The sequence below is a fragment of the Pipistrellus kuhlii genome, unplaced genomic scaffold (genome assembly GCF_014108245.1).
Source record: "Pipistrellus kuhlii isolate mPipKuh1 unplaced genomic scaffold, mPipKuh1.p scaffold_m20_p_1, whole genome shotgun sequence".
NCBI lineage: Eukaryota > Metazoa > Chordata > Mammalia > Chiroptera > Vespertilionidae > Pipistrellus > Pipistrellus kuhlii.
The window spans coordinates 146,391,444-146,408,088 of NW_023425404.1; the positions used below are offsets into that span (position 1 = coordinate 146,391,444).

A 16,645-nucleotide genomic window follows, 5' to 3' on the forward strand; every position below is an offset into this window, starting at 1 on the left:
AACTTTGCCCCCAAGGCAAATGAAGATAAAATTGTTCTCTTCATTAATCTGACATTCTTTTGGCTATTATAAAATCTTTTATTCCAGGACTAGAGGCCCAAAGCATGAAGATTCATGCAAGAATGGGGCCTTCCTTTGCTTGGCTGCTGGCACCGCCTTAGCTCTGGCTCTGGGGTGGTGGGGAAGCCACTCCTCAGTCATGAATGCAAATTAACCCACCATCTTTGTTGGGTTAATTTGCATACTCCCTCCTGATTGGCTGGTGGGTGTCATGAATGTACAGTCAATTAGCATGTTACTCTTTTATTAGGTAGATTAAGGGTAAAGACTTAAAATGCAATTGTCGATTGAGGTCCTAGAGCTGGAGGTTGCTTTAACAAAACACAGGTCTTGTAAAATTTTTTCTTTGCTTTCTCTTCATCTCTACCCTCCCACACGCCATTGACTTTATTGAAGAGTTCATGTACTTCAATATCCCTTTTACTTTCCAGTTTGTAGCAGAGGATGCTTAGGCCAATACACTGCTTCCTTAAGTTTATAACCTGAGGTATTTATAAACATGAGCTGCTTGGCATATCCTTTGTGGAGCATGAGCAATGATAGAGGAGTAAAAAATAGAAGCCTTTTTTTTTTCTTCCTTTTCTTGCGTGTGTATTTGATTTCTGAAAGGCATAAACCCTAAGCATACCATGCGCCTGAGGAAACTTGGTGGATGTAAAAATAAACCACATTTTGCATGGACATTGAAAGGAAGAAACCTAACCACTCCGAGGTATTTGCGTATATCCCATCCAACAATGTGCTCTGAGGACTTGGCTAGGCCCCGGCCTGCCACATCAGCGCAGGGCAACCCTGCCAGTCCCTAGAGATCCCCCGCGGCCCGGGAGCCAGCGGGGCGGCCGGGACCCGGGATCCGGGGCGCACGGGGGAGGCCCCCTGGAACCACACTTCCCAGAGTGCCGCGCGCCGCCCGAGGCGCCCTCCTCGCCCCGCCCCCGCCCGCTCCGGGGCTGAGGCGGAGGAGCCCGGCTCCGACGCGGGGGCGCGCGTCGGGCTGGCTGTTGGGGCTGGAGCCTCGCGGCTGCGGGACCCGGTGGCGCCGCTGCGGCCTCGGCGAGGCCAGAAGGAAGCGGACGGAGGGCAGAGCGAGGACCGAGGTACCTGGGCGCGCGCTCCCCGCGCTCCCCGCGCTCCCCGCGCCCTTGCCGAGCCCTCCCGCCCCAGCTGAGAGCCCTAACGCCGCCCGGGCTCAGGCATCGGCATCGGCATCGGGCACCGGGCTGGAGCCTTCACCCAACTCCGCCGCCGGAGGCTTCGGGCCCGGGAAGCCGCTCGCTCCCTGGCGTCCTCTTCGGCCGGAGGAGCGGGGTCGCGTTCCCCGAGGGGAGCCCCCGCCTGTGCGCGGTCGGTGTCGGGGTGGCCGGCCGCCCCGGGCGCGCTCCGGCCGTGTTTTCGGGGGCGGAGAGCCGGGCAGGTGCCTGCGGGTCCCGGGGACCAGGGCTGCGCCGCCGAGGGTTCGGGCGGGCGCCGGGCGTCCCGGAGCCGCGGCGGGGGCGGAGCGGGGGGCTGCCTCCCGGCGCTGCGGTCCGGGGGCTCGCGGGCGGCGGGGGGCTCCCCGGCCTGGCCGGGGCCGGCCCCGGGGGCGGGCTGCCTGGTCCCGGGCTGGCGGGGGCGGCCCGCGGCGCGTCCTCGGTGCCCGTAGCGGGGGCTTCCGCCCGCAACAGGTGCACCGCCCGCGGGGGCCTGGCACCCTCGACGAGGCACCGGGCACCGCGGCGATGTGTGCCCGCGGCGATGCCTCCTGCGCTCGCCTCTCCTCTGGGTCCCGGGCTTAGGGACCCGCGTGCGGGGTTCCGCGGGGGCTGAGCGGGGGAGCGGGGGGCTGAGCCGGAGGCTGGCGCGGCTACACGGTGGGAGCGTTCTAGCCTGCAAACCCAGGGATCTGGGTTTGCAAAGCTTTTTCTATATTCTCCCACAAGGCAGGGTTGATTTTTTTTTTTTTTTTTTTTTTGTAGAAAATTGAACTTTCTTCCTTTTTTCCATCTGTTTCAATAGCATTCCCACCTCTAGCCCTTTTCCCTGTGCCGCCAGTGCGGGGGCTGACATATAGTAATTCTGTTCTCCCACCTTTTAAGTTCTTCTGCGTCGGACTCCTTACCAAATGAACCAAAGACGTGAAAAGAGGAGAAAAAAAAAAAATCAAAGTTTTTCGTATAGGTGCTTGAGGGATTCACATGAGCGCGGACATCCCAAAGACAGTAGTGGGGCGGCATTGGGTATGTGAGAGATTTTGGACAAAGGGCAAAGAGGGGGCGGGGAATGGGCTGCTTACGGGTGGCTGGAGAGAAGCAGAGCATACACAACGTACAGGGCAGGAAAATCCTGGATAGGCAACTCAGAAGCAGTGCCACAAGCAGTGTGTGTGTGGGGGTAATCTAGCCAACAGGCGTCTGCAATAAATAAATAAATAAATAAGTAAATAAATAAAATAAAAATACATGTTTCAATTTAGGTTAAGGCAACATTTTAAGGTATCCTTCCTGAAGCAGATTGCTCTGTCTGAATGTGTTGGGCAGAAAAAGGGGCAGGGTCAAAGGTTCGGAGTCTTGTTTCTTCATAAACAACTTAAAATCAGCACCCCCGAAAGGCAGCTTCAGGGAGGCAAAGCTTTGGTTCCCTTCACCAGTGTCACCACTTCGGAAGAAATCTTTGGGAAAAGGTTTTTGAAAAAAATTGGGCTGAGAAGTATTTTATCAGCTGGTTGCACCTTTTCTTCTTTTTTTGTATTGCTTTTGTTAACATAAGAAACATTCAGGTCTGTAGAGAATTTTTATGAGTTTCATTGAGCCAACTTGATGACAGTTACCTGGAAGCAAAAATCTCAATGGATTGAGAAAATGCTCTAGAAAATGACAGTCATACCATTTATTTTACTCATCAGAATCAAAGGGGAAGATATACAGGGGTTACATGAAATTTATTGGTGTTAGGTTAGTGAGGGGGGAGGGGAGTGGGTAAAAAGTAAACAAAATAGACACTTCTTTTATGCAGGTGGGTATAGGAAAGTGAACAGTTAACAATTAACATGATAATAATAAAGATTAGGGGATTTGTGGTCTCTGCTCTGGAGAGGTGGTTGTGCTTTGAGGGATCCAGAAAAAAAGGAATTTAAAAAAATATATATATTCCAAAGGCAAGTTATCACATATGTTATTTTAGGTGCAAAAAGATGACAGGCACAGTTACAGTGAAAATGACCTTTGGGAGTGAAAAATGCCACTGTGGAACATGGCTACCCACCATGACTGCTTTTTGTTAGAAAGTGTTCATTTCAGACTATACTATGTGATTACGTTCTACCTCTGAGTTTGTAACTTCACCGAGCTCGTCAGGTTTAGTAGGTGGTGCCCTCCCTGTCCCCTTTTTCCTTCCATCCACGCTTTTCTCCTTATAAGTTGATAATTGTTCAGCTCTTGGTGTTCTTCATCCTCACTCTGCGAAGAAGTCCTCTTCCCCCATCTCCCTCATGTCTTCACCCTGCCGGAGGGTGGACAGGTGAGCAGAGGACCTTTGCTTGGCAGTGGGGTTTTCATTGGCTGTTGCTTTAACTCTTTTTATAGCCACCCATATTAGTTCAGTCAACCCATGACCCACTTCAAACTTTTAGTCACTTTATAGATTGCCTTTAAGATACCAAGTAATAGTCATCCTATCTAATAAAGAGGGAATATGCTGATTGACCGTCACACCCTCACAAAAGATGGTGGCACCCACCACCAATAAGGAGGGGATATGCTAATTGACTGTCACACCCTCAAAGATGGCAGCGCCCACAGCCACAAGACGGTGGTGCCCAGTCCCCTCAGTCCTGCTGGGGTGGCAGGTGTGGGACACGGCCAGGCCCACCGCCCAGGCAGGTTTGGCGGCTCCCCACGCCTGCCCCTGGAGTCCCCTGTTCCCTTAGCCCCCCAGCCACCCAGGGCTGGCCTGAGGCACAGACAAGCCTCAGGTGGCAGCTGCCCAAGGCACAGGTAACCAGGGTCGGCTGAGGCTTGTGCTGCCGGCAGTGGCAGCAGCAGAGGTGTGATGGAGCATCACCTTCCCCTGATTGCTGGGTTGCCTCCCGCCCCTGAGGGCTTCCGAACTGTGAGAGGGGGCAGGCTGAGCTGAGGGACCTCCCCATCCAGTGCATGCATTTTCATGCACTGGGCCTCTAGTATAAATATAAAAAGAAATTTTAGGATACTGTGCCTGAAATTACTATTACATTTAGCTCTGAGACAGGCAGTAAGCCAGGACAAGCAGAATAGGAAAACTGAGACAGCTGGTTAAATAGCCAACCGGTTCACAGCCATCTAGTAAATTTCAAAATCCTATATTCCAAAACAAGGGACACTTAAGAATAAATGGTTTAGCCCTAGCCAGTTTGGCTCAGTGGATAGAGCATCGGCCTGCAGACTGAACAGTCCCAGGTTCAGTTAACGTCAAGGGCATATGCCAGGATTGTGGACTTGATCCCCAGTGAGGGGTATGCAGGAGGCATCTGATCAATGATTCTCTCTCATCATTGATGTTTTTTTCTCTCTCCCTTCCTCTCTGAAATCAATAAAAATATATTTTAAAAAGAGAACACTCTTAAAAAAAAAAGAGTAAATGGTTTACACTTCTCCCCAATTGGAGTATAAGAAGCTTAAATTACTCTTCATCCAGGAGAAATCCAGTTAGAACTATTTGTGCCAGCCACACCCAAGGACAGATGAAGTTATAGGAATAAATTTCATTTTGGTACGTCAGCATAAAACTGATGAGTATTTTATTGAGATTTTCCCGTAGACCGCCCCAAAATGTCCAGCCTTTAAAAGCCCTCAAAATGGCCAAAACCGGTTTGGCTCAGTGGATAGAGAGCATCGGCCTGAGGACTGAAAGGTCCCAGGTTCGATTCTGGTCAGGGGCATGTATCTTGGTTGCAGGCACATCCCCAGCGGGGGGTGTGCATGAGGCAGCTGATCGATGATTCTCTCTCATCGATGTTTCTGACTCTCTATCCCTCTCTCTTCCTCTCTGTAAAAAAAATAAATAAAATATATTAAAAAAATAAAAATTAAAAAAGCCCTCAAAATGAAGGTCCCCAGGATACTATCTCTTTCCCCCAGGAGAGCATGCCCGTACCTTTCCCTTCCCCATTCGCCTCTTCTTCCCCCTCTGTTTCCCCCACGGATAAGCATCTCCCAAAGTCTAAAGAACTCCACAGGACCTGCACCTGGGCAGCTCTCCCAGGCTAATCCCTTGAACCTGTCTCCAAGGCCCCCTTTTCTCTGACTTCCAGTGAGCCAAAGTAGACCTGTCTAGGCTCTCCTGTCGCTTCTTTATCCCAAGCCCTTCCTTGTTTCACTGTCCCCAGCTTTAATAAACACACTCTCAAAACCATCTGGACTTGTGTTGTGAAACCTTTCCTGCACAGAGTCAAGAACCTGCACACTACAGGCTAGTCCGCTGCTGGTCACTCCCCTTTCTGGTAATTACCATATTAACATCTAAAGCTACTAATTCTTTAGCATTGGATAAGATTACTATTATTGTCTTTTAAGAAGATATTATAGCCTGTAATAATTGCATGTTCTGTAAATTCAGTGAGTGTAATTAAAAAACAAATCATTTCTCGTTGTTAAGAAGAAAGTAAGGTAGGTAAAATTTGACACCCTATTCCCTTTTCAAAATAGAGTTTATATTGAGAGCAGTTTTAGGTTCAGAGTAAAGTTGAGATTTCTCATATACATTCTGTCCCCATGTGCCTTCCGCCCTGTCCCACATATGCACAATCTCCCCAGCTATCAAAATCCCCACGCTGGAATGGTACGTTTATGACAACTGATGACCCTACATTGACACATTGCCATCACTCAAGTCCAGAGCTAACATTACAGTTCATTCTTGGTGGTGTACATTCTACCCGTGGGTTTAGGTAAATGACTCTTTAAAGACAAATCTCTTAAAAACAGGCCTTTTAAGAGTTGTAGAGAATTGAAATGGGTGTTATTTTTAGAAGATTACAGAAAATATTTTAAACATCCTAAAAATGAATTTCACATAGCTTTTCTGTTTTAAAAAATTGGATGTTTAAACTTTGGTTACTTATATTTGAATTTTCAACAATTTTTTTTTTTTTTTTTTTTTTTTTTTTTTTTTTTTATCTTCTGAGGATAATTTCCCATTGATTTTTAGAGAGAGTGGAAGAGGGAGGGCAAGACAAAGAAATGTCGATGTGAGAGAAACACATCAATTGGTTGTCTCCTGTACAAGCACATGGAGGAGCCTGCAACCAAGGTACACGCCCTTGACTGGAATCAAACTTGGGACCCCTTGGTCCTCAGGCTGACGCTTTATCCACTGAGCCAACCCAGATAGGGTGACAATTACTTATTTTTGTACATTAAGAACGAAAGAGACTAACCTTGTTGGCTGTGCGACCATGGTGAGTTATTTTCTGAGTCTTTCTTACCTGTAAAAGGGGGGTAAAAATGTTTATAATATGTGAAATAATTTCATAAACAGGAAGCACTATAATATTCATTGATAGCATTAGTCACATGCTGTTTTTTTCAAATGATGCTAGTATAATTTATTTTAGGTGAATACAGGTTATGTAAATACCGTTAAAACTTTTTTTTTCCCTAAGGGCTGGTTATACAAGAGAGTTCATTATCTAGTTTTGCATAACTCCTGTGAGTCAGAGGTAGTAACACTATCGAAGAAGGTCAAAGGGACCTTGGGAAAATTTCTACTTCATCTTGCTGGTTTTTTTTGTTTGTTTGTTTGTTTTTGTGTGTTTGTGTGTTTTCTGTGTTCATAAGTAATTTATTGGAACACAGTTATGCTAATTTATTTACATATTGTTTTGGGCTGATTTGTATAAACCCTAATGTTAAGTTGCTTTGAAGAAACACTTACCCTGACAGCCTAAGGTATTTATTTGTCTGGCTCTTTTGATAAAAGTTTTGCTGACCTCTGCTGTAATTGAACATTATAAAGAAGAAATTAAAAAAAAAAAGTAATTTCATACCTTTAGTGAGATGGCAAGATCACTTCTCCCAGCAGTCTTTCCAGATAAAAATCTCCAGCATTTGAAAGTTAATATCTCTGAAACCCTTTTACTGCTTCCAGCCACAGCAGTTACCTACACCCACACACGCCTCTCAGTCTTCAAACCCAGACCCGGTGAGCCACACGCTTCCTAGTCTGGTGGGCTGGGTCCCCTGTTCCCAGTAAGCACATTGGAGGGTATTTCTGCCGCTGTCTCTATGGCCAGGGCTTTGCCATAGGCCACACCCATTCTCCAACACACAATATCACATCTTTTCCAAGTTGTTTAGGGATATAATAGTTCTATTTATAGGACTGAATGGGTGAGAACAATATAGGGAGGGGGGAACTACACTTACCGTATTTTTCGGACCATAAGACGCACCAGTTTTTAGAGAAGGGGAATGAAGAAAAAAAGATTCTGAAACAAATAGTGTCCTAAAATATTTTATGTGCATTAAAACCCAACATCACAGTCATAAACACATGTAATCAACCCTGTAAAGTAAACAGCAGCATTTAGAACCATTTTAGAGCCGGGCAAACACACAGAGACCACACAGAGCCAGGCAAGTAAAAAAACTTTTTTTTTAAAGTATATGTGTAGGCTATATTTGGACCATAAGACACAGGGACTTTTCCCCCCCACTTCTGGGGGGAAAAAAGTGCGTCTTATGGTCCGAAAAATACGGTAACTATTTTCTGCGCGAGTTCAAATAGTTAGAAAGCGAAGTTCAACCAATATCCTTGATAGCTAGAACCTATGGAGAGATTAATAAGTTAAAAAGTGACCCATTTCCTTTTACAAAGTGGCAAGTTATAATTTATTTATTTATTTATTTATTTATTTATTTATTTATTTATTTTGGTAGCATGACAACACATTGCTGTGCAGAATTATAATGTCATCTTGCTGGTTCTTAACCTGACCTATGGGTACGCCCATAAGTGGTCTTCTAACCTTCGGAGTATAGGCTCTGTGTCTGCATGTAGAGCACTTTTCTGGGGAGAAGACTCACAGCTTTCAGCATGCTCAAAGGGGATTTATTAGTATGACCAGTCCTCCCTCTAGAGCAGGGGTCCTCAAACTTTTTAAAGTGGGGGCCAGATCACGGTCCCTCAGAGAGCTGGAGGGCCGGACTATATGAACTACTAATTCCTACTGTAACACCTCGGCTGCGCTCACTGCCCAAAAAACCTGGCGGGCTGGATCAGACTCCTCTGGCCCGCGGGCCGTAGTTTGAAGACGCCTGCTCTAGAGGTTCTAGGAACCATTAGATGCAGTTACTTAGGCAGGGCTTTTGTTTGTTTGTTTTTACTAGATATTTTGCAGATTATTATTATTATTTTTTAAACAATCTTTATTGTTCATATTATTACAAAGGTTCCTCATTTCTTCCCACCTCCACCAGGTTCCCACCCCACTCTCCGCCCCCTCCCCATCCCCCATTGTCCTCATCCATAGGTGCACAGTTTATGTTTAGTCTCTTCCTCCCTCCCTTTCCCCGATAGTAAATCCCTTTTCAGATAGTAAATCTGTAACTTAGCATTTTCTCATATCAATAATACCTCCACATGCCCAATGATACACTTCACACAAAAGACATTTCTAAATAGGTCAACCAGCCTCATCCAGGCCCCACCCAAGGCACTCACAGATCAAAACCCCAGCCCTATACTAACTCAACACATCCAGATCTAAGCCTTCATCACTTGATTCAGCAGACCCTCAAGTTCCCGCAAAAGTTTCCAGCCATGTCTGAGAGGCAGCTGTGGGGCAGGGGCAGGCGAGGAACAAGCTGTTCCGGGCCTGGCTGCTCCGGGCCTGGCCTCTGTTGCTCTGGTTCATTCCACAATCAGCTGCTCCGGGTCTGGTCACTGCCGCTCCCGACCTAGTTGCTCTGGACTTGGCTGTTGCTGTTCCAGGCCTGGCTGCACCCAACCTGGCTGCTCTAGGCCCGGTTGCTCCGGGCCCGGCCGCTCCCAGCCTGGCAGCTGCTGCTCCGGGCCTAGCAGCTTTCAGCCTGGCAGCTGCTGCTCCGGGCCTGGCCACTCCCAACCTGGCAGCCACTGCTCTGGGCCTGGCTGCTCCCAGCCTGGCAGCTGCTGCTCCGGGTCTAGCTGCTTCCAGCCTGGCAGCTACTGCTCCAGGCCTGGCCACACCATTTGCAGATTATTTTTAACATTAGTTTTCTGAGAAAAGAAAGCGAACAGGTAATTTTTGAAGCACTGTGAGTACCTATTTTCTACCACAGGTTGATATTTATGATATAAATATGATATGGTGTGCTGGCCAGTCCCCTGAATCATAGTGCTACTTCTTAGAGCTGAGGATGACACACCAGTGATTCATCCGTGATCATTAGGCAGATACTGTCCACTCCTGCCTTCCCCGCCATGATGGGCAATAGGATGCATGGCAGAGAACAACACCCTAATACAGTCTAGCATGTTCAGAATGTTATTTTGAAATGCCAAAAGATAATTTGGTTCGTTTGTTCTAAAAGTTGGACATGTGCTGAAACTGGTTTGGCTCAGTGGATGGAGCATCGGCCTGCAGACTGAAAGGTCCCGGGTTCGATTTAGTCAAGGCCATGTACATTGGTTGCGGGCCCATCCCCGGTGGGGGGTGTGCAGGAGGCAGCTGGTCGATGATTCTCTCTCATCGACGTTTCTAGTTCTCTATCCCTCTTCCTTCCTCTCTGTAAAAATTCAATAAAATATATTTAAAATAAATAAATAAAAGTTGGACATGTTTTCTTTTGTCAACAAGACACCAAATGCTAAAGAAAACTATCTTATCTCCCAAACTAGATGATATTTACATAGTTATGTGTGTTGTATAATATTTTTTCTACTCTGTGGAACAGAGTAGAAAGTTCTAACAAATCCTACTTGATCATTTTGACTTTCAGTATTGCTGGTTAGAAAAGAATATGGAATTTACCACCATCTTATAATCTTAAATTAGACTACAATTTATAATTTGAATTCATTATAACATTGAAAAGTTAATCTTATTTGCATTTGGGGAATTTCAGAAGTAGGTTGGAGTGCTAAGCTTGAGTATATCTTTGTAATAAGAGGTTGAAGTACTGCCCTGTTTTCCTTGTGAGTGTTAGATTGCTGGGCCATAGGGCTTTATAATGTGAAGCCAACTTCTGTTTCTGGGTCAGTTTCCAGTAACAGTCACAAGGTCTGAAGAGTATGAAGTGGATCAAGTGATGTTATACAAGCTTATGAATGAATCTAACCAGAGTAATGCCTTTTTTTCTCAGATCTGTTGTTTTGTTTTTTTTTCCTTTTCCCCTTTTGTATTGGTCAGTTTTTTTCATTTGAAATGTAAATGCTTTTCAAAGTTCAAGGTTCTAAATCAATACTTGGGATTTATAAAATAAAGTAACAGAACTATTTTGATCTGCGTAGATTTGTTCTCTATAAAAATAGTCTGAGGACCCAGCCGGTTTGCCTCAGTGGATAGTGGCAGACTGAGTCCTTTTGAGGCTTTCTCCCCCCCCCCCCCCCTTTTAATTGATAGTTCTGTTTTGTTCATACACATGACTTTCACTACATCTTTCTTTCAAATATCAGTAAAATAGTGTCTTAAATTATTTGTGTAGTATAAATGTCATTAGTTCTTTCTCAGAGGCAGTTTCTTTTTATTTGTTTTTCCCCTACATGGGCCATACATATCTGTTTCTATCTATGCCTTGTGTTTCATTGTGTTTGAACACTGAACATTTAAATCTAATAATATGATATGTCTGAAAATCAGATTCTTCCTTTTTTTAAAGGATTGCCAGTTTTTGTCATTGTTCTCCCTCCTCTTTCTCTCCTCTCTCCCCTCTCTCTCTTCTCCCACTCTTTATTATAAGTTATCTATGCTGAAGATCACCCTCAGGTGTAACCTTCAGGTGCTCTCAGTTCTTTTTGAGCCTTTCCAGGCATGTGTCTAATATTCCTTGTATATGCAAGTGTTTTGTTTTTTGTGGGTTTTTTTTAAAATATCTTAGTCATTCATGTCTTGCTCTCTAAAGGAGAAAAAGTATAAAATATAGGGGGGAAAGAACACCAGCCTTTCAAATCCCCTGGAAGTTACTCCAGCTGAGAGAGAAAGGCTTGCAATAGTAGAAAGAGTTGCAGCAAAAATGTCTGTCCACTCTTTGCATCTCTGTGAGCAGACACAGCACTCGGCAATCAGAGCAGAGACTCCTGGTGTTTGGAGGACAGGGTCCTTTTGCCCACATGGCTCCTGCAAATTATGTGCAAGCTGCTGCTCCTGGAACACATGCCCGGATGCCTGCATGTGACTGAGGGGGTGGGTAGAAAGCTGCTACTGTAGGAAGAGCTGAAATTGACCAACATTAACCATGATTTACCATCCAAGTCTTCTCTTGAACGTTGTCAGCCTTTAACACTTGAGTTCCAAAATAGTTACACCAGAAGATTCTGCCACTGCAATTGTTGTCTAGGTGGGAAGACAAATTCCTGATGCTTTCTATTTCACCTTCTTCCCAGAATTTACAAATTAGATTTTTTTAAAAATATTTTTTTATTGATTTTAGAGAGAGAAAGAGAGAGGGAGAGACAAAAACAACAGTGATGAGAGAGAATCATTGATCACTTACTTCCTGCACGCCCCCTGCTGGGGATCGAGCCCACAACCCAGGCATGTGCCCTTGGCTGCAATCGAACCCGGGACCTCTCAGTCCACAGGATGATGCTCTGTTTACTGTACCAAACCAGCTAGGATTCAAATTAGATTTTAAAGGTTTTTTTTTCACTGATACAAAATACAGTTGGTACTTCAAAACATGGTTGTAATCTATGTTGGTCCATTTATATACAAATTTTTGTAGTCAGCCCTTTGTATCCATGGGTTTAACATCTGTGGATTCAATCAAAACAGTATTTTCTCACCCAGCCTGTGTGGTACAGTGGTTGAGCATCATCCTATGAACCAGGAGGGTCATGGTTTGATTCTAAGGGCACATGCCTGGGTTGTGGGCTTGATCTCCATTTGGGGGAGGGTGGCAGGCAGGAGGCAGCTAATCAACAATTCTCTCTCATCACTGATGCTTCTATCACTTCCTCTCCCTTCCTCTCTGAAATCAATAAAAATGTATCAAAACAACAACAACAAGTATTTTCTCATTCTCAACCGCGGCTTCCTAACCGTGCATTTCCAACTGTGAGTCGAAAATACTTTCAATGTACTTTGTCATTGTTCGTTCCCTCTCCCTCCCTCCCTCCCTCCCTCCCTCCCTCCCTCCCTCCCTCCCTCCCTCCTTCCTTCCCTCGCGCGCGCGCGCGCTCTCTCTCTCTCTCTCTCTCTCTCTCTCTCTCTCTCTCTCTCTCTCTCTCTCTCTCTCTCTCTCGTTATCTATGCTGAAGATCACCCTCAGGTGTAACCTTCAGGTGCTCTCAGTTCTTTTTCAGCCTTTCCCCAGGTGTGTCTAATATTTCTATTTCACCTTCTTCCCAGAATTTTCAAATTAGATTTTTAAAAAATCTATATTTTTTATTGACTTTAGAGAGAGGAAGAGAGAGGGAGAGACAGAAACAACAGTGATGAGAGAGAATCGTTGATCACCTATTTCCTGCACGCCCTCTACTGGGGATCAAGCCCACAACCCAGGCATGATGGTTTGAATCCATCCTCTGAACAATATTGGTATATAAACAATCTTAACAGAAAATCCACAACATTGTTCAAGGGTCACCTATATTTTGCTGAGGTTCTTTATGTGACATTTAGCATAAAAGCTCCAAAGTTACTTTTTCTTTTTTGATTTATATAGTCTTTATATATATATATAATATTGGTAAACTAGAATTATTATTGATTTTTTTTTTTGGTTTGTTTCTATGTGCGTTTTATTTTTCAGTGTCAGCAAATTGGACAATAGCATTGAGTGGGTTTTGAAAATGTCTGAAGTTTAGTGGGCCGCATCTACCTTCCGCTTTTGCCCTACCATTAACGAGAGAATAAATGGGATGTTTGAGAAGACGGCTCTATTAAAAGAAGAGTGTTGCAAATGGCTTCAGATTCTATGAATACAAAATACCCTCGGAATCACTTCACAAAAGGGAAAAGGCAGCAGCACCAGCAAGCAAAGACCAGATCCTCCATCGGTGATGGCGATGGCGACGACTCCTTCATCTTTGAAGCACAGGAAGCTTGGAAAGATTTTCATGGGTCTCTTCTTCGGTTTTATGAAAATGGAGAACTCTGTGATGTCACACTAAAGGTCAGACTGTATTTTTTTTTCTCTCTTTTCTCTGTCCTCTTTAGAATATTATGAAAAAACAAGGGTTTTTATAACCATATCAGCAAATTTTTGGTGCTGTACTTATTGTTATAATCAGAATGATTTTAGTCTCAATCCTTTTGATTGAAAGGGAAGGAACATAATGGAGGATAAATAAAGAGAGATTAGCAAAAGGTCAAATTCTCAAACTAATTTTCAATGTTGATAGTCATTGTTTCTTAGTTCAACTGTGAGAGCTCTGGAATTCTAAAATAACAAATAGTTAGAAGGAAGAATATACCAGAAAGTTAACAGTATTTGTTTACTTGTGAGTAAATTATATTGTAGAGGCCCAGTGCATGGAATTCGTGCACAGGTAGGGTCCCTAGGACTGGCCAGTGATCAGGATGATTGGGAGCTCCTTCTCCCACCAGCCTTGGCTGGCCTGGTGCCACCTACTTGCTGGCCACACCCCCTGCCACTGCTACCGGTCAGGGCCTGCGGGTTGGGGGCAGCTCCTGCATTGAATGTCTGCCCCCTGATGGCCAGTGTGTGTCATGGCAACTGGTCCTTCAGCCATTCAATCAGTTTGCAGTAGGGTTTTATATAGACAGACTAGAGGCCTATTGCATGAAATTCATGCACTGGTTACCTGCCAGGGCCTCCATCCCTTTCCCTGGCCACCTGCTGCCACTGCTGGTTGGGGCCCCCCTATTTTTCCCGTCCTGGTCCCTGGTCGAATTCCCAGGCAAACCCAGTTGAGGGGACAGTTTGCATACTATGCTTTTATTATATAGAATGGAGGAGGAGAGAGAAAAAGTTGAAAAATAAGTGACTTCCTTATGTAAAATAGGTAGGTACATTTTACAAGTCAGATTTGATAGTACTGGGTTTTTAAAAATATATAATTTATTGATTTTTTTTTACAGAGAGGAAGAGAGAAGGATGGAGAGTTAGAAACATCGATCAGCTGCCTCCTACACATCTCCTACTGGGGATGTGCCTGCAACCAAGGCACATGCCTTTGACTGGCATCGAACCTGGGACCTCTCAGATCAACACTCTATCCACCGAGCCAGACTGGAATTTTTGATGTTCTTTGTTTAATGTTATTTTTATATCATTTTTTCATTCATTTTACTTCATAATTCACCAAAAGATCATTTATGTTTTCAGAGTTCTATTAATACTTAGTTTTTCTGGTTGGACTTGTATGTTGAATCAGCAATTAAAATTAAGGATGCTTGACTTCCCCTGTTTCTCCCAGTGTTGAAAATGAAGTGCTTGCCCAGCTGTTGTGCCTCAGTGGTTGAATATTGACCCTTGAACCAAGAGGTTACAGGTTTGATTCCCAGTTTGTGGGCTCGATTTCCAGTGAAGGGTGTGCAGGAGGCAGCTGATTGATGTTTCTCTCCCTCTCCCCCTCTTCCTCCCCCTCTCCCTCCCCCTCTCCCTCTCCCTCTCCCTCTCCCTCTCCCTCTCCTCTCCCTCTCCCTCTCCCTCTCTTTTCTCTCTCTAAAATAATCAATTAAAAAGATTTCTTTAAAAAGTGAAGTACTTTCTCAATCTAAAAGCATTTGTTTCATTGTTTTCTGATCCCTATTGGCTAATATACGGGAAATTACTTGGTATTGATTTTTTTTTTAAATAAGAGAACATTTTATTTTATTGTTTTTTCCCAACAATTTCCTTTGTGCAATAGTTGCTTACCCATAATTCTACTTATTATTACTTTTTAATCACACAGTTTTTTTCCTGTTGGTTTTCAGACAGAGTAGAAGGGAGAGGGGAAGCCTCCCACACGCCCCTGACTGGGTCTGGGATACAACCCACAACCAAGGAACATCCCCTTAACCAGTAATTGAACCCTCCACGCTTTGGTCTGAGGGCCAACCTTCTAACCACTGAGCAACCAGCTAGGGCAGGGAACATTTTTTTTAATGTTGATATTTTACATATTTCACTAAACTGTAAGCTTGGCATGTTTTTTCCCCTGAGCACCTTGAATTATTTATATGTTCACTGATCTGATAAAAACGAATATAAATTAGAAATTTCACTAGTATCAAAGACACAGAATGTGGTATGTACTTATATAATTTAAAATTGTATAGTAATGTCTATATATTTTTTTAGATTATGTATTTTTCACCCAATTTTAAATATGTAATCTATAGGCTTTGATTTCTTTTAATTCTAAATTTGTGATTAAATGTTTTTTATGTACCAGAGAAGAAAAATATAGAAATAAACTTTCAAGAATATAATGAAAGAATATAGTGTCAAAGGAGAATTAATGAATAAAAAGACAAATTTTTTATGTTCCTATTTCATGCATATTACTCAAAGTTCTTTTTAAAGATAAGATGGATATTTATTTTAAGGGGTACATAGGAGTATGATTTTGTGTGTATGTGCATTAAATATCCATGTTTTTGTTTATTTGAATTGAGAAGTTTAAAATTAAAACAGAGAGACAGATTATTATAAAAACATGAAAATAACTTATGGGCCATTGATTTGTACAGCTTGGGTGAAAAAGCAGTGTTAAAACACTGTTTATCTGGAAATCATAGAACTTATAGAACATAGAAATTATACAATAGTATAGTAATATTATATAAGAGAATGTTGGCAAGTTATTTAATTGAGCAGATATCATGTGAGATTTATAGATATTTGCCTAAAAACCAAGTATCAGTGGTGACATGTACAGATAATTTTTTAAATGGGGATATTTTAATGCCATTCTGAAAATGTTTGACATCAGATTTTGTATTTCATTTTAGGGTTGAAATGAATTTAAAAACATGCCAAGCTTTCTGCTTTAGTGTAGGATTCAACTTAAGTTTCAATAGAATCTAAATCCTACTTGAATTCTAATGAATTCTTTTTAAAAATTAAATATAGCATATGTGCCAGAAATGGTAATCTGTTCATTGAAATATGTGTTATTCATTTTTCCTCTAAATCAATGAAAAAAGTTGGTTGAGGAGCATTTATAAGCAAAACTCCTCAGACATTTTTCTTTAGAATTTATTACTTAAAAATCAATTCCCAAATAATGTATTACATAAACAGCTACTACATAAAAACAGAAAAATTGCTTAAACACTACTATTCTATTAATTATACTCATTGACTATTCAATATAAAATGCTGGGAAATTTGGATAGCTACTAGGTTAAAAAGAAGCTATCTGTCTACTCAGTACCCAAAGTTTTCAGATAGAAATAAAAGTTGTAGTGTAAAACAAAAAAGATACTAGAAAAAAAATGACATGAAGTAAATGTTACAGAATATTAGAATGATTC

General features: G+C 43.2%; 1 protein-coding gene across 2 annotated transcripts in view; it reads left to right on the forward strand.

The window, feature by feature from the left end:
- The first annotated feature begins 998 nt into the window (after positions 1-998).
- The window catches only part of KLHL8 (kelch like family member 8), a 34,654-nt gene continuing 19,007 nt past the window's right edge, over positions 999-16,645 (forward strand). The window contains exons 1-2 of one of the 2 annotated variants that reach the window (XM_036454860.2): positions 999-1,157; positions 12,969-13,331. In XM_036454860.2, coding sequence (XP_036310753.1) covers positions 13,119-13,331 — 213 coding nt within the window. In that variant the 5' untranslated portion in view covers positions 999-1,157; positions 12,969-13,118. Of the gene's footprint in view, positions 1,158-12,968; positions 13,332-16,645 lie in introns of those variants that run through there. The other variant, XM_036454993.2, reaches the window with a different exon arrangement.